At 56.2% G+C, this 21,738-nt stretch overlaps 10 protein-coding genes across 10 annotated transcripts; 5 read left to right on the forward strand and 5 right to left on the reverse strand.

Moving 5' to 3' along the window:
* Nucleotides 1–138: 138 nt before the first annotated feature.
* Nucleotides 139–1,697, forward strand: PG994_003598 (uncharacterized protein; the record flags this gene model as incomplete). The annotated part of the gene is made up of 3 exons (XM_066855007.1): nucleotides 139–977; nucleotides 1,047–1,200; nucleotides 1,263–1,697. 3 exons carry the CDS (start codon nucleotides 139–141, stop codon nucleotides 1,695–1,697), a joined length of 1,428 nt encoding a protein of 475 aa, XP_066719285.1.
* A 370-nt stretch (nucleotides 1,698–2,067) lies between these two features.
* On the reverse strand, nucleotides 2,068–3,630 carry PG994_003599 (uncharacterized protein; the record flags this gene model as incomplete). The annotated part of the gene is made up of 2 exons (XM_066855008.1): nucleotides 2,068–2,409; nucleotides 2,482–3,630. The coding sequence occupies 2 exons, from the start codon at nucleotides 3,628–3,630 to the stop codon at nucleotides 2,068–2,070; spliced, it is 1,491 nt and encodes a 496-aa protein (XP_066719286.1).
* Nucleotides 3,631–5,654: 2,024 nt separating this feature from the next.
* On the forward strand, nucleotides 5,655–7,813 carry PG994_003600 (uncharacterized protein; the record flags this gene model as incomplete). The annotated part of the gene is made up of 4 exons (XM_066855009.1): nucleotides 5,655–5,813; nucleotides 5,925–6,294; nucleotides 6,512–7,067; nucleotides 7,294–7,813. The coding sequence occupies 4 exons, from the start codon at nucleotides 5,655–5,657 to the stop codon at nucleotides 7,811–7,813; spliced, it is 1,605 nt and encodes a 534-aa protein (XP_066719287.1).
* Nucleotides 7,814–8,303: 490 nt separating this feature from the next.
* Nucleotides 8,304–9,941, forward strand: PG994_003601 (uncharacterized protein; the record flags this gene model as incomplete). The annotated part of the gene is made up of 1 exon (XM_066855010.1): nucleotides 8,304–9,941. The coding sequence occupies one exon, from the start codon at nucleotides 8,304–8,306 to the stop codon at nucleotides 9,939–9,941; it is 1,638 nt and encodes a 545-aa protein (XP_066719288.1).
* A 265-nt stretch (nucleotides 9,942–10,206) lies between these two features.
* Nucleotides 10,207–13,466, reverse strand: PG994_003602 (bifunctional unspecific monooxygenase/NADPH--hemo protein reductase; the record flags this gene model as incomplete). The annotated part of the gene is made up of 2 exons (XM_066855011.1): nucleotides 10,207–10,882; nucleotides 10,942–13,466. The coding sequence occupies 2 exons, from the start codon at nucleotides 13,464–13,466 to the stop codon at nucleotides 10,207–10,209; spliced, it is 3,201 nt and encodes a 1,066-aa protein (XP_066719289.1).
* Nucleotides 13,467–15,021: 1,555 nt separating this feature from the next.
* Nucleotides 15,022–16,414, reverse strand: PG994_003603 (uncharacterized protein; the record flags this gene model as incomplete). Its single annotated transcript, XM_066855012.1, has 2 exons — nucleotides 15,022–15,398; nucleotides 15,502–16,414. 2 exons carry the CDS (start codon nucleotides 16,412–16,414, stop codon nucleotides 15,022–15,024), a joined length of 1,290 nt encoding a protein of 429 aa, XP_066719290.1.
* Nucleotides 16,415–17,840: 1,426 nt separating this feature from the next.
* PG994_003604 (uncharacterized protein) lies at nucleotides 17,841–18,524 on the reverse strand (the record flags this gene model as incomplete). The annotated part of the gene is made up of 2 exons (XM_066855013.1): nucleotides 17,841–18,385; nucleotides 18,506–18,524. 2 exons carry the CDS (start codon nucleotides 18,522–18,524, stop codon nucleotides 17,841–17,843), a joined length of 564 nt encoding a protein of 187 aa, XP_066719291.1.
* Nucleotides 18,525–18,777: 253 nt separating this feature from the next.
* PG994_003605 (LysM domain-containing protein) lies at nucleotides 18,778–19,608 on the reverse strand (the record flags this gene model as incomplete). The annotated part of the gene is made up of 1 exon (XM_066855014.1): nucleotides 18,778–19,608. One exon carries the CDS (start codon nucleotides 19,606–19,608, stop codon nucleotides 18,778–18,780), a length of 831 nt encoding a protein of 276 aa, XP_066719292.1.
* A 959-nt stretch (nucleotides 19,609–20,567) lies between these two features.
* Nucleotides 20,568–20,978, forward strand: PG994_003606 (uncharacterized protein; the record flags this gene model as incomplete). The annotated part of the gene is made up of 1 exon (XM_066855015.1): nucleotides 20,568–20,978. The coding sequence occupies one exon, from the start codon at nucleotides 20,568–20,570 to the stop codon at nucleotides 20,976–20,978; it is 411 nt and encodes a 136-aa protein (XP_066719293.1).
* A 33-nt stretch (nucleotides 20,979–21,011) lies between these two features.
* Nucleotides 21,012–21,545, forward strand: PG994_003607 (uncharacterized protein; the record flags this gene model as incomplete). The annotated part of the gene is made up of 1 exon (XM_066855016.1): nucleotides 21,012–21,545. One exon carries the CDS (start codon nucleotides 21,012–21,014, stop codon nucleotides 21,543–21,545), a length of 534 nt encoding a protein of 177 aa, XP_066719294.1.
* Between the last annotated feature and the right edge of the window lie 193 nt (nucleotides 21,546–21,738).

Consider the following 21,738-nt stretch of genomic DNA (forward strand, 5'->3'; position numbering starts at 1 on the left):
TATTCTCATTCTCGCCGAAGCAACTGTACCATTTCATCTGGCTTCTAACGTACAGCCACATTTGACCAATAAAATATACTAATTCTCGCCGAAACATTTCCATCATTCCATCTGATTTCTCTACTACCATATTTGACCATGCCTACTCCCAACACAGACCGGCTTTCTGCGGCAGCCGTGGGTTCATCTGCGCTTGCCATCTACATACTATGTCTCCTTCGGGTCACCAAGATGATTGGACCTCGCCATGCTCAACTTCTCCTCCGTATCCAGCAGGCCATGCTCAACGTTCCCAGCCTGTATAAGCTTGCCACGAACCACCAGCTCGCCCTCACGGTCCCTCTCTGGTTTGGTAGCGCCTTCAAACTGATCGAAACACTGATCAGTAAATATCGTTGGATCAAGACCTTCTTCCTCAAGTCTTTGACTGTTTCCATCACTGTCCCCGCTTCCGATATCCTCAACACCCAGATTCAGTCGTGGATCACGCATAAAGAGCAGCCCAAACGGCGACACTACAACTTCACTGCGACAGCGAGTGGGAGGGCAACCTTCGACCCAAGAACCCCGGGTAAAATAACACTGGAACCTGAGTACAAGGATATACAATTCTGGGAGGACTGGCGTCCGTTCTGGACTATCCGAGACACGAGACTCAGTTCAAGGCATGACAACGGCCCCGTAAGCCGCGGCCATGACATGACCATTGTCACCCTGGGCTATTCGATTGCTCCCATCATGAAGTTCTTCGCGGCGTGCCAGAGGCTGGCCGAGGAGAAGCCCCCGAAGCAAGATGATTTCCCGGTGACTCGGGTGTATTCCATCTGGATGGACCAGGAACTACCCAACCTCGTGTGGTGGAGCGATGGGGAGCGCACGGCTAAGCGGCGCCTCGACAGCGCCTACATCGACGAGGGGGTCAAGGGCGAGCTCCTGAACAAGATCCGCCTCTACCTGAACCCGCTGTGGTCCCAAATGTACGCGGCCTGCTCCGTGCCGCGCCGGCTCGGCTTCCTCTTCTAAGTTCTTGGGCCCGCCCGGCACAGGCAAGACGTCGCTTTCGCGATCCAGCTGCCGCTGTACATCCTCGACCTGCCCGCCCTCGCGAACGACGCGCAGCTCGAGGCGCTCTTCCGGGACCTGCCGTCGAACTGCTTCGTGCTGCTGGAAGATATCGACTGCGTGAGTTCGACGCGAACGGTGAACAACGACGCCGCCGCCGACGACTACTCGAAGAAGAACAGGGGAATACGAAAGGCGAGGGTGCTGGTGTCACGCTTTCGGGCCTGTTGAACGTCTTCGACGGTTCCGACGCGGTGAACGGCCGGCTCCTGCTCATGTCGAGCAACCACCCGGAGCAGCTGGACCCGGCCCTGATCCAGCCGGGCCGCGTCGATCAGAAGCTGTACCTCAGCCACATCAGTCAGGCCAGCGCCGAGACCATGTTCTTCCGCATCTACGCCAAGTTTCGCGAACCGCTACGGCAGATGTGTCGGGTACAGAAAGAAAACGAGGAGGCCGAGTCCCTTCTTTCTCCACCTCCTCCCCCGATCGTCGAGATGACCGACTCCGAACTTAACAACCAGTCTGCTCCCTGCGCTTGCCAAGCCGAGATGGGTGCCATGCCCCAAGTACTTTGGATCGCGCATCCCGCCTGGGACCTTCACGCCGGCCGAGCTCCAAGTCTACATCTTTGACCACGAGGAGTCGCCGTGCGTTGCCGTCGAGAGCCTGGACGAGTGGGTGAAGTAGCAGGCTGGGTCTAAACAGCAGCTAGCGAATTAGAAGCAGTGCTACCTTCAGGGAATAAGATGATTGCGCAAATACAGCAGTCTCTAATCATGACAAACACTTTTTGCTCTTCGCATCCATGGTTAACCCAGTGACTGTATGACTGTCTCCCTCTATTACTGACCAACACCACTAGTTGATACGACATGTGATTACTTGCTCAAAAGGTGAGATATAAGCGCTAGGGCCAAGCATGAGGGAAATTAAGTACTGATTATTTCTTATGTATGCGTTAAGTGATTTGATGATGGTACGTTTCACTTCTTTTGTCTAGAGTCACTCCATATCCTTATTGCCAATGATCTCATCAACTTCCGACTCATCCTCAGACTTTTCCTCCTTTTTATGCCCTCCATTGCGGGGGTCGCGGCTACTGTATCCGCTCCTCAGGCTCATCTTCTCTCCAAAGTAGAAAAGCACGAAGGGGATGGGCAACATGACAATCGTCATGCCGCCATAGCCGGCAAAGAGGATCCTCGTCGGTACGTTCTGAGCGAGATATACGGCGAAGACCGGCATGATGCCCGCGGATAAGTAACGCGCAAACGCCATGGCCGTCAGCGCAGTATGTGCATGGTGTCTGGAGTATGCATCGGACACGTACGAGACCAACGAGACCTATGATTGTGGCGACAAAGATCAGTAACAGTTTGAGAGGATGCTGACTCGAAGGAACGCATCTCTACTTACCAAGATATCCATGGTTCCCCATGTCAGGATGACAATGCCGGCGAACACGAGCTTGACATTCCCCCTGGCATTGGCCGTGAAGCCGACGGCGAATAGTGTGGTTGAAAGTATGAGACCCCCGAGTAAAGCCGGGAGCAGCCGATTCTCTGTCCTGGGTTTGCCAAATGCATCTCTGGGCCCCTTGCATGCACTCAGGAGGTCAATTATGATGTTTGAGGTCAACGAAACCGAGGCGCCCAGAAGCATGCCCAGAAAGGCCAGGCTCGTCTGCGCAAAGGTGAAGCCGTACGTGTCCCGAAGCAAAAGCGGCCCGCTGATGAAGAACTGGAAGACGATGGCGTAGTTGAGCGCGAGGTACAGGGAGCAGACCAGGACGATCGGGTCACGCACCAGCATCAGCAGGGGCTGGAAGACGCCCTCCCGGACGACCTCGACGGTCGTGGCCCAGAGCACCGCGGGCCGCCACCACGGCTCCTCGTCCTCCTCCATGGCCTGCTTCAGGATCTTGCGGACGCACGTCTCGGGCACGAAGAGCAGCGCGCCCAGCGTGAGCGACGCGTACAGCAGCGCCGTGAAGGACAGGTAGGGCAGCCCGAAGATCTGCAGGATGACGACGCCGACGAGCCAGCCCGCGGCCGCGCCGACGTATTGCACGAAGGCGAGGATGGCGTAGTAGGTCATGCGGCGCTCCGACGGCCAGAGCTGCGAGAGCGTGCCCTCGGCCAGCACGATGCAAGGGCCGCCCAGGAGGCCGATGAGGAAGCGCAGCAGCAGCAGCTGGCCCATGGTGTGGGCGAAGGTCAACCCCAAAACGACGGCGCCGTACAGCAGGAAGTACACGAGCATGACGGGCTTGCGGCCGTACCGCTCCGCGAGCCAGGGCGTGTAGAACGGCGCCGACGTCATGCCGAGGAAGGGGATGCTGAAGGACAGGCTGGCCATCGTCCGGGACGTCCCTAGCAGGGCCTGGAAGATCGGCACCGCCGTGCTGAGCGAGGTCGTGGTGTACATGATGGTGAGTACGGGGAAGAGCGTGAACATGGACGTCGCGATTTTCTTCCAGAGTGGCCACTGCCGGGGCAGTACCGGGGCAGTATCCGTCTTCTGGCCATTTTCGGGATCGATAGGAAAAGGCAACTTGATTTTCATTGTATTATCCTAGGTAGACCTGATCCTGCAAGTCTTCTGAGATACATCGGGTAGCCCGGGGGGCGGGAGGACGGGAGGGCGAGGCGAGATTTTCGAGACTGAAAGCACTCGTTGGACTAATATGTCGTCGGGCAGGTCACCACTTCAAAAAGTAACGAACGATGGGAAAGAGGGTAGGTTACAGACGAGAAGGGAATAATCAATCAATGGAGAAACCCGCGTCTTTCAAGGGTAGGGATCACAAACTAGGGACCATCTGGTGCTTTGACGGGCTCTGGTTATGACGACAATTCCGGCCCAAAGTGTTACGCTGCGTATCAAATGCATCGCCTCGAGGGCTGTGGCGCTGTCTCTGACATCCGAACAATCTATGCCGTACTTGCGACCTGCCACCACGACAGATGACAGGTCCGATTCCCTTCTTATTTAACAAGCACTCAGGCAGTCTAGACATCCAGTTTACCTGGTCTGACGACAGTCCGCGAGCTGCGTCTGCGTTAGCGTTGTGACGACATGGCACGCAGTTTGACGTTTTGGCTGATATTCGGTTGCGGAAATGTGACTTGAAACCCCACGAAACCAATGCCGGCCTGTAATGAACGTGGTCTCTCAGACCGGCTGTCCTGGATACACGGGCAAACCACTTTAAACGTTTCGGAACCGAAAGTTAATCCCAAGCCACACAAAGTCTCGAACAAAAGCTTAATGACCACTCCAATTCGATCGATCCATTGAAGTGAGAACTGTAACTCGCTTCATCTAGATGCGGCCTGTCGAATTTGAAATAACTTAGCTGCCTCTGTGCTTTCTTTTCTCTCGTCGAGATCCAATCGCGATGCTTTCAGCACACAGGGAGACAGTTTGGTACCAAAATCAGTCATAGTATGTTGGGTGCTAAGCAGAGCATCAAATACCAAGGACAGAGCAGGAGGAGCATGTGCGAGCTTCTGGCAAGGTGATTTCAACTGTCTAACTTCAGAGGAAGACGTCCCGCGGACTACCGGGTCGGGACCGGCAGCCGCCACCAAGCTCCACGTCAACCCCCGTACAGTTAAGGCAGCAATCAGCCATCAACCATGTTTCCCAGTCTTTCAGGGTGACTTTGGTTGACTGAAAATGGTGTGCGCACTGGTTCGTGGTCGCTGGCGCTTGCCCGGACGTCAACTGTGTCACGCTCCACGACATGGCCGGTGTGATCTGTGCATCCTCTCGCCCTAGTCCTGGCCCATGGATTTGAGCAAGCTCATGATGGCTCAGGGCACTCGTCTGTGAGTGCAAATAACTCTTTTCAGGAGTGTGAGAGACCGTGTATCGAAAAGACGCCCAAGAGGTAGGCGCTTCTGATTCATGATTTAATATGTCTTATCGGGGGCTTGATTCCACAGTTGGTATTCCACCAGAGTACATGTGCTTTTCGAGAGTGGTGGTTCACTGGAGTACGGAAATGGGCATTGTCGACTATCCGTACGTGAGGCTGATTTCTTGCAAATCATGTGTTCTCGTCCTTGGGTAGGGTGACCCGAAGAACCTCTTATATATCGAATAGTGAACACAGTACCATGCTATGAATAACACCGTCTGTCTCTGCCTCCACTGTGCTACTTCAGTCGGCTGTGTAAAGCCACGCGCATGAGATTTTCCAACGATGAAGTTCTGATTAAGACAAGCCACCCTCTCGTTGACTCACCCATATTATTGACCAGCATAATGTGCTGAGTGATTATTTCGCAATTTTGGCTAGGAGATGGGGCTTTCTAGGTGGTGGAGTCAGCAAGAGAGGACCGAATGTTACCTTCAGCTGTGCTTTGTGCCCCCAAGAGCCCCCTAAATCGTCGATGGGAGCTGGGCGTAAGGCATCCAAAGTCACCGCCAAGGCAGTCGCTTGATACTAATACTTAAAGACTTCCACGAAGGCCGAAAATTGTTTCTTTTGAATAGAAGGAAGGTTATGGCCTGACCCGTCACTACCCGGATATACACACACTTACGATTTATCTTCCGCCCTGGCGTGTGTCTTGGACATCATGCAAGACGAGCCAGCACCGACCGGCGAACTGGATGGGCGACGTCCCAACGACGAGAGCCACTGCTTCGTCCATGATCAGCAAACGGAACCAAATACGCCGTTATCTTCACCGGCCCCCAGCGCGACCAACAACATCGCCAATCCTGGCCATGACGAAGTGACAAAGACAGATGGCACGGCCCTGAACTCAACGCCATCCAAAAGGGGCCCCCAAATGGCGCTGGGCGATGCAAGCAAACGAGAAATATTGGCTGACTGAAATAGGAAGCTGCGTGGTCGCACTTGGTGTCTTGGTGGCCCTCGTCTGCGTTCTGCTCCAGCACGACGGAAGCCACTTCCTGACTGGAAGTACGGCATCACGCTCAACGCGCTGGTCTCGGTGATGTCCTCAGTACTCAAGGCAGCGGCGGTGCTGCCCCTTGCCGGTGGGATCTCGCAGACCAAGTGGCTCTGGTACAAAGAGCCGCGCCCACTGAAGGAGATGGAAACCTTTGACGACGCAAGCCGGGGACCATGGGGCGCTCTGCTTCTGATGCTCGATTTCCGCCCTCACTACGTTGCCTCGTTCGGCGCCCTCCTCACCCTCGTCGCCATGGCGGTCGACCCGTTTACGCAACAGGTAGTGCAGACGCAGCCGTGTGTGTGGAAAGACACGTCGGCGGTCGCGCGCATCCCGTGCGCCAACATCTACAACCGAACTGACACTACATTACACCAATGGGACAAGGCCACGGATAATATGAATATATACCCGGCCTTGGCGCTGGCCATCTACCGCGGCCTCATATCGCCATCTGATAATGTTTTCGTCCATTATCTCGCCCATCTGCCCAAGCGGCAACTGCACCTTTCCAGATCACGATGGGGCGACCTACCAGTCTATCGCTATGTGTCACAATTGTGATAGTATCACCCACCTATTGAAGGAAGCCTACGACCCAGAAACTGAAGGCAATATCTACAGCTTCCCCAGCAGGATAAACGTGACTGACTACCACCCTCTCTCTACCACAACCAGGAACAGTACCCCAATGACGAGCGACCAAGGTTTTTATGTCGAGATGGTCATGTTTACCAATCATAGCGACCCAGAGGTGGTCGGCCAATCGAAGAGCGGAGAAACCACGGGTGGCATTCATGCGTTCGGTGCCCGCTGCAGCCTATTTCCGTGTGTGAAGACGTACGGGGCACAGGTTTTGCGGAATAACCTTGAGGAGTACGAGCTATTCAGCGAGGAAATTAAATTGCAGGATGACGGCCCAGCCATAATAGTTTCGGACCAGGCCATTCGCCATGCGATGTTGCGTGAATGCTCTACTAATACCACAAACCGGACTACGGACAATACCATCCCGATTGTCTTAGACGAGTTTGAGGAAAAACATAGATGGGCAATCGAGGACTGTTTCTGGTAGGTAAGAGATAATGCCGCCGGATGTGGAAGACTCAGTTGTGGTCCCGCCACCTGTTCCCCCCCCTTTTTATTTTTAAGCAAGTCTACATCAGTCGGACATGTGAACCGCTAACGTTGTCGCTAATAGGTGTTTCACCACATCGCTGCTCTTGCAAACAAAGCACTTGCTAACAAAGCACTTGCTGAGCAATCTGTTTGCCGACAAACAGCTGTTAATCATCAGTTCCGATCTACTTCCAATGGGTGGCATCTGGCTCGTGAACCTCTTCCAATCCGGCTCCGCGGACATGAGCTCGGTAAACCGGTACATGGCCGCCCTGGCCGATTCAATCACGCAGCATTTGCGGACCGAAGGCTTCCGCGAGTCGGCGGCCTGGGCCGAGGGCTCAGTACTGCTCGAGCGGACCTGCGTCCGGGTGAACTGGGCATGGATTGCCCTCCCCGCAGCACTTTTGGTGCTAGTGCCCGTGTTCATCGGTCTGGCAGCTGTTGCGACGCTACGAGCGAGCTGGCAGGAGGAGTACGGTCTGGGAGACGAGACGGTGGCGGAGTCGCGGATTGGGTTCCTCAAGTCCAACCCCCTGGCCCTGCTGTTTTTCGGGCTGCATCGCGATGTGCTGGATGGCAAGGATTGTCTCAGTGACGCGATCACGATGCGGGATGTTGCGCAGAATGTCGACGTGGCTCTGAAATGGTGTTGGATCGATGGGCAGTGGCAATTTGTGAAGGCAAAAAGCCCCTAGGCTGCCCATACTCATACCCTAATACCCTACCTATCGTCCGGGATACTTCATATGACCATGCTATTTCTCTGATAAAACGATCGATCTATGGTTTCCTGTATCTATCCAGGGGATTCGACGCCGCAGAGCGTTCAGGCAGAAACCTTCGGTTAAAAGGGGGGGGGGGGGGACGCCTTTGGGGTCATTCTCCACACCACCATGGGCACTAATCCGCCGGTTCGGCCTGTACTACTAGACCGTCCATGGATGCCCTATTCCTATTTTGACTTCATGCTAATGCCCATTCGGCATGTGCCGGGCCGGTCCGCGGAAGGCGATTACTCATAGTATGAGTACATCGGCAGAATATGATCTACCCTCAATATATCTGTATACATGTTGCATTCGTCTTATATCCGGCAGAAAGATGCCTTGTTTCCCATAAGAGTCCGAGAGGTGTTAAGAGCCTATCAGCCTCCAAGACATCGAAGCATAAGTAACCTCTGCTGTCATGGATGCAGCGTCCAACCCCGCCGTGCAGCTCCAGAATATGCCACCGGGGGTACAGCCGGAGCCGGACGAATTATTCGAGCAACTGAGACAAAGCTTGTCGCGAGTTGCCTCGCCGGGCTCTAAACAAGCTGTCGACAGCGGCGACCTCACGGGGAGGATTACAAACGATCCCCATCTAGAGGAAGTTATCGCCCTCGACGCAACTAATGGTGATGGCCATAGGTCCGGAGTAAGCCACGAACTGGAGGCGGGACAGCCCCCCCTCCGCGATAAGCCCACAGACGAGGAGAGAGCCCATAACGACGAAGCCGAAGCCGAAGCCGAAGCCGACGTCTTCCCCGAAGGCGGCCTCCGCGCCTGGCTCGTAGTCGCCTCGTCCTTCTGCATGGCCTTCGCCTCCTTCGGCTTCATGGTCTCCATCGGCACGCTGCAAGCCTACTGGCACACGCACCAGCTCGCGCACCTCACCTCGCGCGACGTCGGCTGGATCCCGTCCCTGTTCACGTACCTGAGCCTCGCGCTGGGCCTCTGGGTCGGCCCGCTCTTCGACCGCTACGGCCCGCGCTGGATCGCGGCAGTCGGATCGGCCGCGTATTTGGTGATGGTCTTCCTGCTCGCCGAGTGCACGCGGTTCTGGCACTTCCTGCTGTGCTGCGGCGTTCTGGGCGGCGTGTCGGCCGCCGCACTGACGACGACCCCGCTCGCCGTCGTCGCGCACTGGTTCGCGCGCCGCCGCGGCCTCGCGCAGGGCGTCGTCATGATCGGCAGCTCGTTTGGCGGGCTCACGCTGCCACTGCTCCTGCAGGCCGCGCTGCCGCGGTACGGGTACGCCTGGTCGATGCGGATCCTGGGCTGCATCTTCGCGGGCTGCCTGGTCGTCAGCAACGTGCTGATGAAGGCGCGGATCCCGCCGCGACGCCGCGCCCTACGATGGAAACGAGCAGGACAGAAAAAGAAGCAGGAGCAGGGGCGGGAGCAGGAGCAGCCCATCATCTCGCTCGCCATCTTCGGCGACCTCCGCTTCAGCCTCCTGACCGTCAGCGTCTTCGGCTTCGAAGTCGTCCTCTTCAGCGCCCTCGGGATGCTCCCGACCTACGCCGCGGCTCTGGCCAACGCCACCGCCAACCCGACCACCGACCCCGCCGCCGAGACGACATCGATGGGCTTCTACCTGATCGCCATCCTCAACGGCGCGAGCTGCCTGGGCCGGCTCGGTCCCGGCTGGCTCGCCGACCGAGTCGGCCGGTTCAACATGCTGCTAGCCATGACCGTCTTCACGCTCCTCTGGATGCTAGCGCTGTGGCTGCCCCTGCGCCCGCAGTCACCGGTGGGGATGCTGTACTCCCTCGCGGCCCTGTTCGGGTTCGGCACGGGCGGCTGGATGGCGCTGACGCCGGCGTGCGTGGGCCAGCTCTGCCGCGCCGACGAGTTCGGGCGCTACTACGGCACCCTGTACTTTGTGGCCTCGCTCGCGACGCTCGTGTGCATCCCCGTCAGCGGCGAGCTGGTCGAGAGCGTGGGGCCGACGGCCTACGTCGTGTTCCTCTGCGCCGTGCTGGCCTTGAGCTTGCTGAGCTTCGTCTTCAGTCGGTGGGCGTGCTTGGGCAGGCGGTGGCTTTTGATGGCCAAAGTATGAAGCGAAAGCGATTGCAATAGATAATTGGTTTTGTGTCGATCATATTTATATGTATGTATACTTTTCTACACTGAGTTATTCAAAGCTCATTCTCCAATATTTTCCACCTTTATCTAAGCACACATGCCCACCGAAACGCCATGCCAAAATGTCGTCGATTCGAAAACATCCTGCCGCTAACCAGTGCGTGGCTGGCCACTCTGCAAATGGAATTTCAAACCCCAGAAATCCAAGAAACGGCAAAAAGTGAGAGAGAGGGCCTCGTTTAATCGAAAACATCCGTGGCGTAGCGAGCATTACGCAGCTCATTCCACCAGACCTTAGCCTCCTCCTCGGTAATGTCCTTACCCTCCCTCTTCTGGGCCGCCATGTGCATCTTGAGCGCGACGTCGGTGACGGCGTCGCCGACGGCCTTGGAGCCGCAGATGTACAGGCGGGCGCCGGCGGCCCAGGCCGTCTTGATGTCGAAGCGGTCCTCCCAGATGGCGTCCTGGACGTACTTTAACCCGCCGCTGACCTCGGGCTTGCGGCTGTAGACGCGGCGCACCTTGACGGCGCCCGACTTCTCCCAGGCCGCGAGCTCGTCCGTGTACAGGTCGTCCTTGCCCGGCTCGCGGCAGCCGAAGTACAGCGTGGCGGGGGCCAGCTTGCGACCTGCGTCGAGCATCGCGGCGCGCTCCTGGATGAAGCCGCGGAAGGGTGCGAGACCCGTGCCGGCGGCGACGCATATGATGGGGGTCGTCTCGCCGTCCGCGGGCAGGTGGAATGCCGTGTGCGAGGGGCGGACCGAGACGTTGAGCCGGTCGCCAGGCTTCAAGGCGGACAGGTAGTTGGATGCGACACCGACATACTGGCCCTGGCCCGACTTGGATGGAGCATCCAGAATGGAGAACGTCAGTGTAACGTGGGATGGGTTCCAGAGCGGGGAAGACGAGATTGAACTAGAAATACGGTTAGTTAAACATCCGTTAACAGAATGGGGTAATGTGAAACAACTCACTATTGACGCACGCGCATGGGCGGGAGCATGGTAAGGAAGGATGCAAGGGGCAGGTTGACGGCCGGGTGCTTCTCCAGCAGGTCCAGCACGGACATGCGCTTGCCGATGATTTCGGTCGCAAAATCGTCTGAGGCGAGTCGCTGGAGCTCTGCCTTGACCTTCTCGTCCATGGTTGCCTCAGCGAGCATGGCAATGTTCCTTTTGGTCGCGGGTTGTGCAAGCTCGACGTAAGCGCCGAAGATGTCGTTAGCAGAAACAGGCACGCCGGTGGGCAGCGAGGTCTGTGCATCAGTCTTGATGGTGAGACTGGCGTCCCAGGCAAGACCAAAGCGCTTCAGTGCACGTTGCACGGTGATCGTGGGGTTGAAAGGGAGGACCGCCAGGTAATCGCCGGCGCGGTAGGTCGACGAGCTGGGCAGCTTGATCTCAAGATGCCTCTTGACTGGCTCTCCCTCAGCCGTCATTGTTAGGCTCTCCACTACTTCAGCTTCCATCAAGTCTTGGCGGAGAGCGGACAAGCGTGGCTTATCTACAGTAACACTCATATTGGAGGCGAGGAACGGCTCATCTTCACCCTTGGCAGCGCCATAACGCTTTGCGAGGGCGGGCCATAGTTGCTCATCCTCCCAGGCCTCGAAGTCGGTGAAGCAATCGCCACTAGCGACATCGGCGAGACCGATAGGTGCAAGTCGCTCAGCGCCTGCCTCCGCAAGCTTGTCGTTGACGAGCTTGGGGATGCGGTGGAAAGTCTGTGCCCATTCGTGGTGACCGCAGCCGAACACTGCGTAGGAAGAGTCTTTGAGAGTGCTTTGGTCCTTGATGCTTTCAACCCAGTTGACGAAAAGGCCAGCGTTGTCGGGAGGTTGGCCCTCGTACGAGGCAGTAATGACGACAGTCGGCTGGTCCTTAGGCAGGTTTCCGAATGAACTGTCCATGCAGTCCAGTTTCTCAACCTTGAATCCGTGTCGGGGCGCATCAGAAGCTAGGCGCTGAGCCAAGGCTTCACAGGTACCGCTGTTGGAACCGTAAAGGACAGTCAAGGGCTTTCCGGAACCGGTACCATTGGCCGGAGCGGCGTCTCTTGATGCCTTGGGGCTAGAGTCCTTCTCTGGGCTCGTGCCAGACAGGCGGTGTTCCAATTGGGTGGGCGTCATGCCATCGCGGAGCATAGCTCTCATGTAGAACTCATCCGGTTTGATAGTCAAGGTTTGCTTGATATCGCCGTCGTATCTATCCATCACGAAGTTGAAGTTCTGCAGTAGCATGGTGATAGCAAGCAGCGCTTCCTGCCAAGCGAAAGGTCGGCCAATGCAGCCACGAGCGCCATTGCCGAAGGGCTTCCAACTGTTCCGCGGCAGCTTCTCGAAGTTCTCATCAAGCATGCGCTCTGGTTTGAACTGGTCTGCGTCATCTCCGTAGACGGTCGGGTCAAGGTGGGACTTGGACAGAAGGAGGAGCAGTCTGTCATTGGCCGTGACAGGGTACTTGCCAGCTAGAAGCGTGTCTTCCTTGGCATGCACGCCGAACGCCGGGAGGGGCGCGTCTAGTCTGAGAACTTCGCGAAGGATAGCGTTGAGGTAGGGAAGTTTGGACAAATGGTCCACGGTGATCTGGCCCTTTCCGACAACGTCGTCGACTTCTTGCTGGGCTCTGCGGTAGACTTCGGGGTGCTTCAGCAATTGTGCGAAGGTGAAGGAGAGTAGGCCACTTGTGGTCTCGTGTCCGGCAATCAGGAATGTGATCAAGTTGTCGGTGATTGATTGATCGGTCATCTTCTTGCCAGTTCTGGAGTCGACACCATTCAGCATGGCTCCCATCAAATCCTTGCGATCGCTGGGGTTCGCCTTTCGCTCCTGCAGCACCTCGTCTGCAGTCTTTTGGAGAGTCTCGATGTCCTCAAAGTACTTCTGGTTCTCCTTGCTGTAGAACCACGAAGCGACGGCCGGACGACGAGATCGGTTGCCAGCCTCTACGAGGAAGTCACCCATGGCCTTGATGAATGGGTGCATCTCGGCCTTGTAGAAACTGTTGAAGCGATAGTCCATGGAGCACAGTGCTAATGTGTCCAGGGCCAGACGGGTGAAGTCGTCCGTGACCATGATCGGGGTGTTGGAGCCATACCGGGCCCACTTCATGGCCAGTTGGCCGGCGATGTCTCGCATCTCATCGAACATGCCTCTGATGCTCACGGGGCCGAATGCGGGGACCAGCACTCGGTGGGCGATACCCCAATTCTCCTCGTCGATGAAGGCGGTGAAGAGACCGTCGTGGACGGCATCTCTGATCTCCCTCAGAGCTGAATCCGGGAGCTTGATGAAACGCTTCTCGTCGCACACCTCGTCGACCAGGTTGTGGGAGCCGAGGACGACAAGAGGGCCGGTGGGGAGGTTCAGACGGTAAATCTCGCCATACTTATCAGCAAGGCCCCTCAGTGACTTCAGAGGGCACCTAGGATCGATTTCCGACACATTCCAGCCCAGGAAGGGCAGTCCCGGAGGCTCAGGTACCGGAGTGCTTTCCGACATTCTGAAGACCGGCGGACCGACTCAGATGTGTGGTAAGGACGATGATGTCAAACTGATGTGTCTCAGTCGATCGAGTTCGGCTGATGAAGAAAGAGTTGGTCGATGCACTGGTATGAAATAGGTCGGGCGGTTAGGAATGAAGAAGTAGGAGGGGGAGATCTAGCTGAGCTGATCTACGACCATGTAGAGTTGGTATATATGCTGCTTCAGCTCTAGGATGACTTGTCGCAGAAGTCAATGGGCATGAAATCAATTTATAGATGTGGCGCTTTGCCCAGTTCTCCCTGCGTTCCGGAGGTGCTGGGCTACTCCCTCCCCCCTACCTAAAGTTTTAGCAGCCATAGAGACCCTGGAGTCGGCAGGGCCCACTGACATTGCCCGCGGTGGACTGCGACGCCTGGACGCGGAGGGCCGCTGTCGAACCATTTCGCCGTTCCCGGTCCACTGATCTCTTGGCGATAAAGATAGAAAAGCGGGCTGGGCGGGGTCATGCAGTCAGCCTTTGCTTTTGGCAAAAGTGCCGTGATTATTCAGCTGGCCAGTCGTAACGGTGCCGTCAAGATCGTATCACGCACCGACTGCCATAAGCCATCTAGCCATGGAGGTTCGAAAATGGCTACGAGGCAAAAGTATGGGGACGAGGGACGCATCCATGTCGTCAATGGCATGACGATTGTTAATAAACGGGGTTTGGTAGGGACGGTTGCCATGCCGGAGGCCCATAGAAACTCTTTTGCGCCTCGGCTCGTCGGAGGTGTCGGCAGCGCCCCACCATTTCACATGCAGCCAAACAAATCTGCCATGGCCTAGAGCTTGGCTGCAATATAAGCAGCATCCAGAATACACACAAACCCTGGATAAGCGAAGTGAGCCCGTACGAATCAGGGGCAATGGGTAGGCCAGATTGGGAAGTGGTAACCGGTTGGTTGGGGTGTTGGGTGTCGGTTTCGGTTTCTGTGAGTCGGTCAGCTCGGAGAAGTTTGGAAGAAGCACCGGCGAACACTTCCCTTTTCTGATGACGTTAGCAGGCTGGGCAATACGACGTTGAGAAGTGCCGACTGACCAATTGGTGTTAATACTCAACTTACTACTGGTAATTGACAAATAACGCACTTCGCAAATACCGCCAATGATAATACGGCCTATGATAATACGGCCTATACATAACGGGCTCAAAGTCCGTCGGGCCAACTGTTTGAACGGCGGGGTTTCAAGAGGAGGAGTCTCTGCGTGTCTGGCATGGCTCAGCCGCTTAGGTGGCAGGCCCATCACTAAACTCAAGCAGTCTAGGGGTCCGACCTCAGGGATCATTTAGCCAGCATAACCCTGCCCTTCAAATTCTTGCTTAAAACATTGCACCGACGTGGCAGCTTGATCTACACTTGCCCTCATGCATTATGCATCCAAGCACGACACTAATCAAATTGAACTGTGAATTGTTGGTGCAAGTACGGAATATATCAAATATGTGTCATTGAGAAATTGAGAACCCCCACGCGAAACATTCAAGTACCACCCAATGCAACCGCAACTGCCATAAGTACTATTGCAGCCTTCAGGGTTGGTAATCACTACTACTACTATCATTATCGTCCACGCCATTAGAACCTCCGTCGTCATCCGCCGCCGGGACCCGACGACGGCGCGTACTGCGCAGTCTCTTCGCCCGAGGCTCGCGCACCGTGATCACCTCTTCGGCGGACGATGACGGCGCCGGCGATGACGGTGGCGTCGAGGGATCGCTTTTGCGCTTGACCCCTTGCTTCACGGCGTTGCGGATCATTTTGGACACTTCGAACGAGAAGCCCGTGTTGATGCCGCCGTCAGGCCGGATCTCGTAGCCCGCCCGCTTCTCCGGCCCTTCTATCATCTCGTACAGCGTCGTGCCGTGGTAGTCTGACGGGAGCCATGACGTAACCGTGTTGGTCGCCGCTACACAACATTGATTGATCATCATGTCAGCCATTTACGTCGTCTTGCAATGTACAGTGATGATGAGTAAGTAGTGACTCATTTCATCTTCGTGCTTACTTACCTTTCAGCATGATGCCGTACGAAGCATTGAAAAAATTACCCCCCTTGCTCGGGTCGGCCGGCGCCTCCGTCGTGCACGCGATGAAGAATTTGTTCCCGTTGTTCCCCTTGTGAGTGAAGCGCGAGTGGTTAATGGAGCACAGCCCCGACGGCGGCGGCAGGTCGAGGTCATCGAAGGTGACCATCTTGCCATCGAAGGGGAAGCTGAAGTTCTTCTCGGTGCGCATCATGTCCATGCGCGGCGCCCCCGCGTTCGCGATGGCGTCCTCGTAGTCCTGGATGATCTCGTCGGGCAGCCGCGACTTCAGGATGTTCCAGCCAAGGCCCGCCATGCCCTGCGCCCGGTAGTTGAGCCGGCGCTCGTGCTCCTGGCGCGCCGGCGTGTTGAGCCGCTTGTTGCAGGTCGCGAGCCGCAGGCCCGGCTGGTGCCGCGACCCGCACGTGTAGCCGAAGTGGCACAGCTGGCCCAGGTCCTCGCGCCGGTCGTCGCGGCGGCGCTCGACCACCTCGAGGCAGACTTGGGTGAAGGCCTTGCGCATCGCCTCGTCGGGGAAGAAGTCGCGGAGCACGACCATGACGAGCTCCTTGGTGTCCGCGTCGCGGAACTGCACGCTCTCGTCCTGCTCGATAACGTACTGGAGTTGGGCGAAGTCGATGGTCTTGGTGCCGCGCCGCAGGCCCTTGTTGTAGCGCGGGCCCTTCAGGGGCTTGCCCTGCCAGTACGCGTCCCACTCGTCCTGCATCTTCTGGGTTCCGGCGGTGTAGAAGTCATTTATGGGATAGGGGGTTTCGAATCTTTTCAGGTATACTGTCTTGACCGAGTCGAGGTACGCTTGTTTCTGGGCGGGAGACCAGTTGATTCCGAGGCGCTCCTCGATCTGCTTGGCAGTCTCTTCTACTACTACGGATTTCATCGCGGGCGTCTTTAGGGGTTTGTTGTTCTAGGAGCTAATAACGAGCGGAACGACGAACAGTCAAGATAAAATGCTGTACCAGTGTCCAGAGTCGATGCACTTATGGTGACGGTAACGTGGCAGTCCTTTGTTTGATAGCTCGCCTCCTGGTCGACGACTTCGGCAAACTCAAGTCATGACCTTCAGGGGCCAAGTCCAGACCATTACGTTTCTGGCGAAGTCCCGCAACGCGTTTCGTGCATGCAACTATTCGGCAAAAACGCTTTCGGCTTCTCTGAAACCCATTGTATAGAAATTACAGTCCTTGTTTGAAGCTGTACAACAAAGGCACACGGGTGTGGCTCAAAGAACTGACCCATTCTCGACAACGGCGTGTTGACAGCCCCCAGATATGTCTCAGTCAGTCCCCCAAATGCTTATATTTAAAACTAGCATGGTGATAATTTACCACGATAAAACAATGATGAACTAACAATGCCCGCATTGTGGAATCTTGTTTTTGGAAACTAGCGACTATTTCCCATAGGACAGGAGTCTGGGGAAATCTTCAAAACGGCAGCGGAAACTAGCTACAGGCAGATTAGGTATAGACCGATATAGGCAAACTATACAATAACCCATTTACTTAACGAGCTTGCTTCCCGAATTAATCTCACTACCCACTGCCATATATACTGGACAGACAACACAATTAGCCTGGGCTGGGAGTATTAGTAACTAGGTGGCTAGCCAAGACCCTAAAGACATAAGGCCATATGAGACTCGTTACAATTCCTCGTCCCAGCAGGTTTTCAGGTTGTAATACGCTCATAATCACTGCTTAAAACAGACTCGTACAGTACGGCTACTACGACTATGCAAGTGCTATTGCCGGAGCAAGAGGAGGGCACCGGGTCCAGTATCACAGGACGCCAGGAGGGTCTTTCGAGAAGCGAATTATCCTGGAGATATGGTCTCCTTTGGCATCTCACCCGAGCCTATGGACTTGAGCGCATTGAAAGCTGAGTATCTGATCTGCGCGAGCACGACTGTACATATTTGACGTCGGGCTTGACTATACGCTTCCTTTTCCATCGCGCCACACTCCCAGGCAAAGTATTTGGCACATATGGATGCGAATATTCCACGTGATAAACGAGTAAACGCGCTACTTTCCTACACAAACATAGTAATCCGGCCACAGCCCCGAGCAGTCTGTCTTCACAGCAGGATTCCAGGCGTAGAAGTCGCTGGAAGAAATTGTAGCACGCGCGCGTCAGCTTATCTCATACTTCGTTATGTATCATATGAGACAGTCAATGGGCCTGAGACTTACTCCAAGTTAATGCCAGCGGCGTTCGCAATCGCCCAGCAGCCGTCACCACGTTGAACCAGAACGAATCTTTTGCACCCGGCCACCATTCCGTCCTGTAGTTCGATCATTAGGTCAGAAGTCATCCCCAACGGCCGAAGGCTTGATTGATTGTGTGCGATCTTTTTGCGACCTTACCTGTATGGGTGTCGGGGTAGCCACCGGCGGCGGCCCCGTACTGGTAGTGGTCGAGGATACGGTCACCGTCCCCGGCAGAGAGGAGGAGGGCGCAATGGTAGCGGTGCGGGACGTTGGCGTGCCCGGCACGGCGACGCAGTAGTACAGCCCGCCCACGAGGCCGCACGCCGCGCCGGCCCCCGCGGCCGGGTTCCAGGCCTCGAACTGCGCGCGCGAGAAAGTGCCGAAGATGGCGACGACGTCGTCGCACGAGTCGAGCGCGCCGGCCTCGTACCACCCCACGCACGCGTCCGTGGTGCCACCGCCCGCCGGCAGCGACGGCGCGGGCGGCTGCACGCTGGCCGTCGAGACGGGCGGCCGCGCGTCGCTCGGCCCCGCCCACACGCAGTAGTAGTAGCCGGCCCAGAGGCCGTCGCAGTTGCCGTCGAGAAACGGGTGCCAGGCGAGGAATTGCGACTGCGTCAGGAAGGTGTACTTGGCTACTATGACGCGGCATGTGTCGCCCTGCAGTTTGGGGGGAAAGGAGGGAAGAATTTTGGGTTAGTACTTATGTAGTGTCGAATCGAGACTTCTCCATCTTGGGCAACTAAGAACACACTTACAGAGCTTGTCTGGTACCATGACTGGCAGTCCGACGGCAGGGGCCCTTGGCTCGGTGTCGGGGAGAAACTGAAGTCGACTGAAGGCTCCGGCAGCGGAGGCCAGCTGATATAGGGTGGGAGATCTGTGCTATTACCCCCTAGCCCGATTTCCCAGGGTATACTTACCGAAACCTGTGCCGTAATGCCCACACAGACGTAATTATAAAGAAACAATCCCGTGCAGTCTTCTCCCACAGTGGGGTTCCAGGCGTAGCTGTCAAGGAAGCGTCGTATTAAAGAAAAGAACTAAAGGGGGTTTGGATGACGACATACAAGTCTCGTAAGCCAGCCCAGCCCGAGTGCTGGCGCATGATGCTTTGGCAGTCGTCGCCGGGCTGGACATAGTACCACTCATTGCAGTAGCTCGGCTGTCCCCCCAGCGTCTTGATAGGTGGCCATTCCGTCGGCGCCGGCGGCGGTTCCGAAAGGGTGTAGTTGGTAACGGGGTTGCGGGTAGAATACGGCGTGGTCGGGCTCTGGACCGTCGTACGCGAAGAGCTTGTTGCAGTGGTCGAAACTGGTGGCGGCCGCGTCGCCGGCCCGTTGGGGTCGATGCCTACGCAGTAGGCGTACGTGGGCCAGAAGTTGGTGAGGCAGTCCTGCGACACGGACGGGTTCCAGGTCAGGAACTGGGCGTGGGTTATGCCGAACCGCGCCTCCACGGCGTCGCAGCCGTCGTCATCATCCTGCACAACGTACCAGCTGTTGCAGTTGGCGGGCGTCCCGGTCTGCGTCGGCCCCGGAGGTGCCGTGATCCGCGAGGTCGACGTGCTGGTCGTTCCCACCGTCGTGGTCGGAACCGCCCCGGCGGCCACGCAGTAGGCGTAGTCTGGCCAGAAGTTGCTGAGGCAGTCGCTGGACACGGCCGGGTTCCACTTCAGGAAGTCGGCATGGCTTATCTTGTAAGTGGCCTCCAGAGACGCGCACGTGTCGGTGTCCTTGACGATGTGCCACTTGGTGCACGACGATACTGTCCCGGGCTGCGTTGGCCCAGGCGCCTGGGCTATTGCTGAGTTGACTGTAAGAGCCAACGCGAGCAAGGCAGTCTTACTTGGAGAAATCATCGCGCTTTGGACAGGGTACTGCCAGTGAGGAAGGGGCCGAAGCGACAGCCTTTGCTTTGAAGGGTTTTAGATAGCTATCGAGCTGTCAGCAACGTCTTGATACTGGGCACAGGAAACATGCTTTCCGGCGGACGGAAATGTGAAGGAAGACCTGGACCGATAACGACGTTGCATCAATAGACCCATCATCTAATTAATATTTCTTGGCTAGAGAGACCTATTAATATCCCGATAGCATGAATAGCCTGTGTTGAGGTTCACGAGGCACCTCTTGATTGTACGCCGGGCCGGCCAAGAACTCTCTGGTATTGTCACAGTGCGAATAAGACGGTGTTGGATGTATTGTCTGGTCAGGGGCATGTCGAACCTGATTGGTGGAACTCTGCTGGTGGTGCCCTTTTGGGTAAGCGGCGATAACGAGCGCGCCATCTTATGTCAGACACGACCACACTACGGTGCTGCTAGGATTATACGGTTCTTATCACTTTCCTTTTTGATATATTTAGACGGCGAAGGGTTGCCATTAATAGCTCATGCTTGTTCTCCGTCATGCCAACCTCGGCGTAATCGCCGAAGACCCCCATGACGGCGGCGGGTGCGGCAGACGATGTCGGTTGGCCCATCGGCAGCAAGTCCTGTGCTATCTCATCACCAAAAGGTGATTAAGACAGGTCGTGCGTGTTGTATGTTTGCTTCTTGAGACCAAGCCTGACTGCTTTATGGCCGCCTTCTTATTGATCCCCTCTGACAGCAGAATTTTCTTGCGGAAGCATCATCGCTCTCTAGCAATGTTACCACTTCTACTTCTGTCAATTCTCCCGGCAGTTCTTGCTGGCTCTGCCGCCTGGCAGCCGAAGCTTGAGTACCACAAGCCTTTGTTGCCTCTTGCAGTGGAACTGTCTGGGTATGCTGTTCGAAACAAGACAGCAGCTCCCCACGCTCAGAAACGCTGGTTCGGCATGAATCCGGGCCAACCTATCAATCTATGGCCGGATAGTACGATCAAATACTGCTATGAAACTGAAGCGGGGAAACAGGCTCTGTTCAACTACCTTCTAGCAGCGACGCAGAAATGGCAGGATGCTGGCCTGCACCGGGATGTGTACAAGTACCAGGAAGTGGCAAACCCCGGAGACAGCTGCGTCAACTACGCCAATCGCGCTACAACACTGCTGATTAGATACCTTTCCAACGAGAAGAAGTACGACGCCAACATCGGGGTGCCACCACTGGACGGCAATAACCCCAGCTTCAAGGGCCCCGTCATGAGAATTGGCACCGTCGACGATGTCGGCAACTATCCGACCATCATCGCACATGAACTTGGCCACGTTTGGGGGACTTTCGCACGAGCACCAGGTATTTCTTGACTGCCCCATCACTACCCAGGGATCCTGACTGACATGAGTCGCGCCATGATACAGGACCCAAACTTCTGGGCCTCGCCGTATTCCCCTCGCGGTGGCACGGCATTCGGCACTTATTTCGACTGCCCGGCTGTCGTTGGGTACGCCGAGGCCCTGGCTCGAATCCGGGCGGAGGACCCGCAGAATGAGCAGTTCCTCTGCACCCATGCCAGCGTGGCCGCCCATTTCCAGTTCGCCGCCAGCCAACTCCTGCCCGATCTCAACACCCAGCTCAAGTCGAGCTGGGGCGTGGTCGGCCAGTCCGAGGCGTACGTCGATTTCGAATCCATCATGATGTACGGCAGCGAAGCGTTTGCGGCCGACGGGCAGCGCCCAACGTTGAGGGCGAACAGCGGCGATTTCACCACCAGGGAACCGGATCCCAGTTATGGCGATGTTGTGGCCATCGAGGCGCTTTACGAGAATCCCTTTGACGCCAACCACCAAGTGCCCACCCTTCACAATGCGCCCCAAAGCTACTGGTACGTCAAGTTCACGGATCAGTTCCACAAGTCTAAATGTAGTGGCTAAGTGACATCGCCTGGCGATGTCATCTTTTACCGAACTAGCAGTAATGCGGCAAGATGGGGCTCGGGGGCTCGAAACAGTATTTGATGAGATCGTTTACGTAGTACTAGGTCATCTAATATATCGTGTAACCTGCGCCATCATCAGTATACAGCATGACTACTTCATCTTGCATTGGTGTTCTGAAGAAATAAAA

This window comes from Apiospora phragmitis (genome assembly GCF_038363925.1).
Source record: "Apiospora phragmitis strain CBS 135458 chromosome Unknown utg000004l:1.0-3135199.0:1.0-3139288.0, whole genome shotgun sequence".
Lineage (NCBI taxonomy): Eukaryota > Fungi > Ascomycota > Sordariomycetes > Amphisphaeriales > Apiosporaceae > Apiospora > Apiospora phragmitis.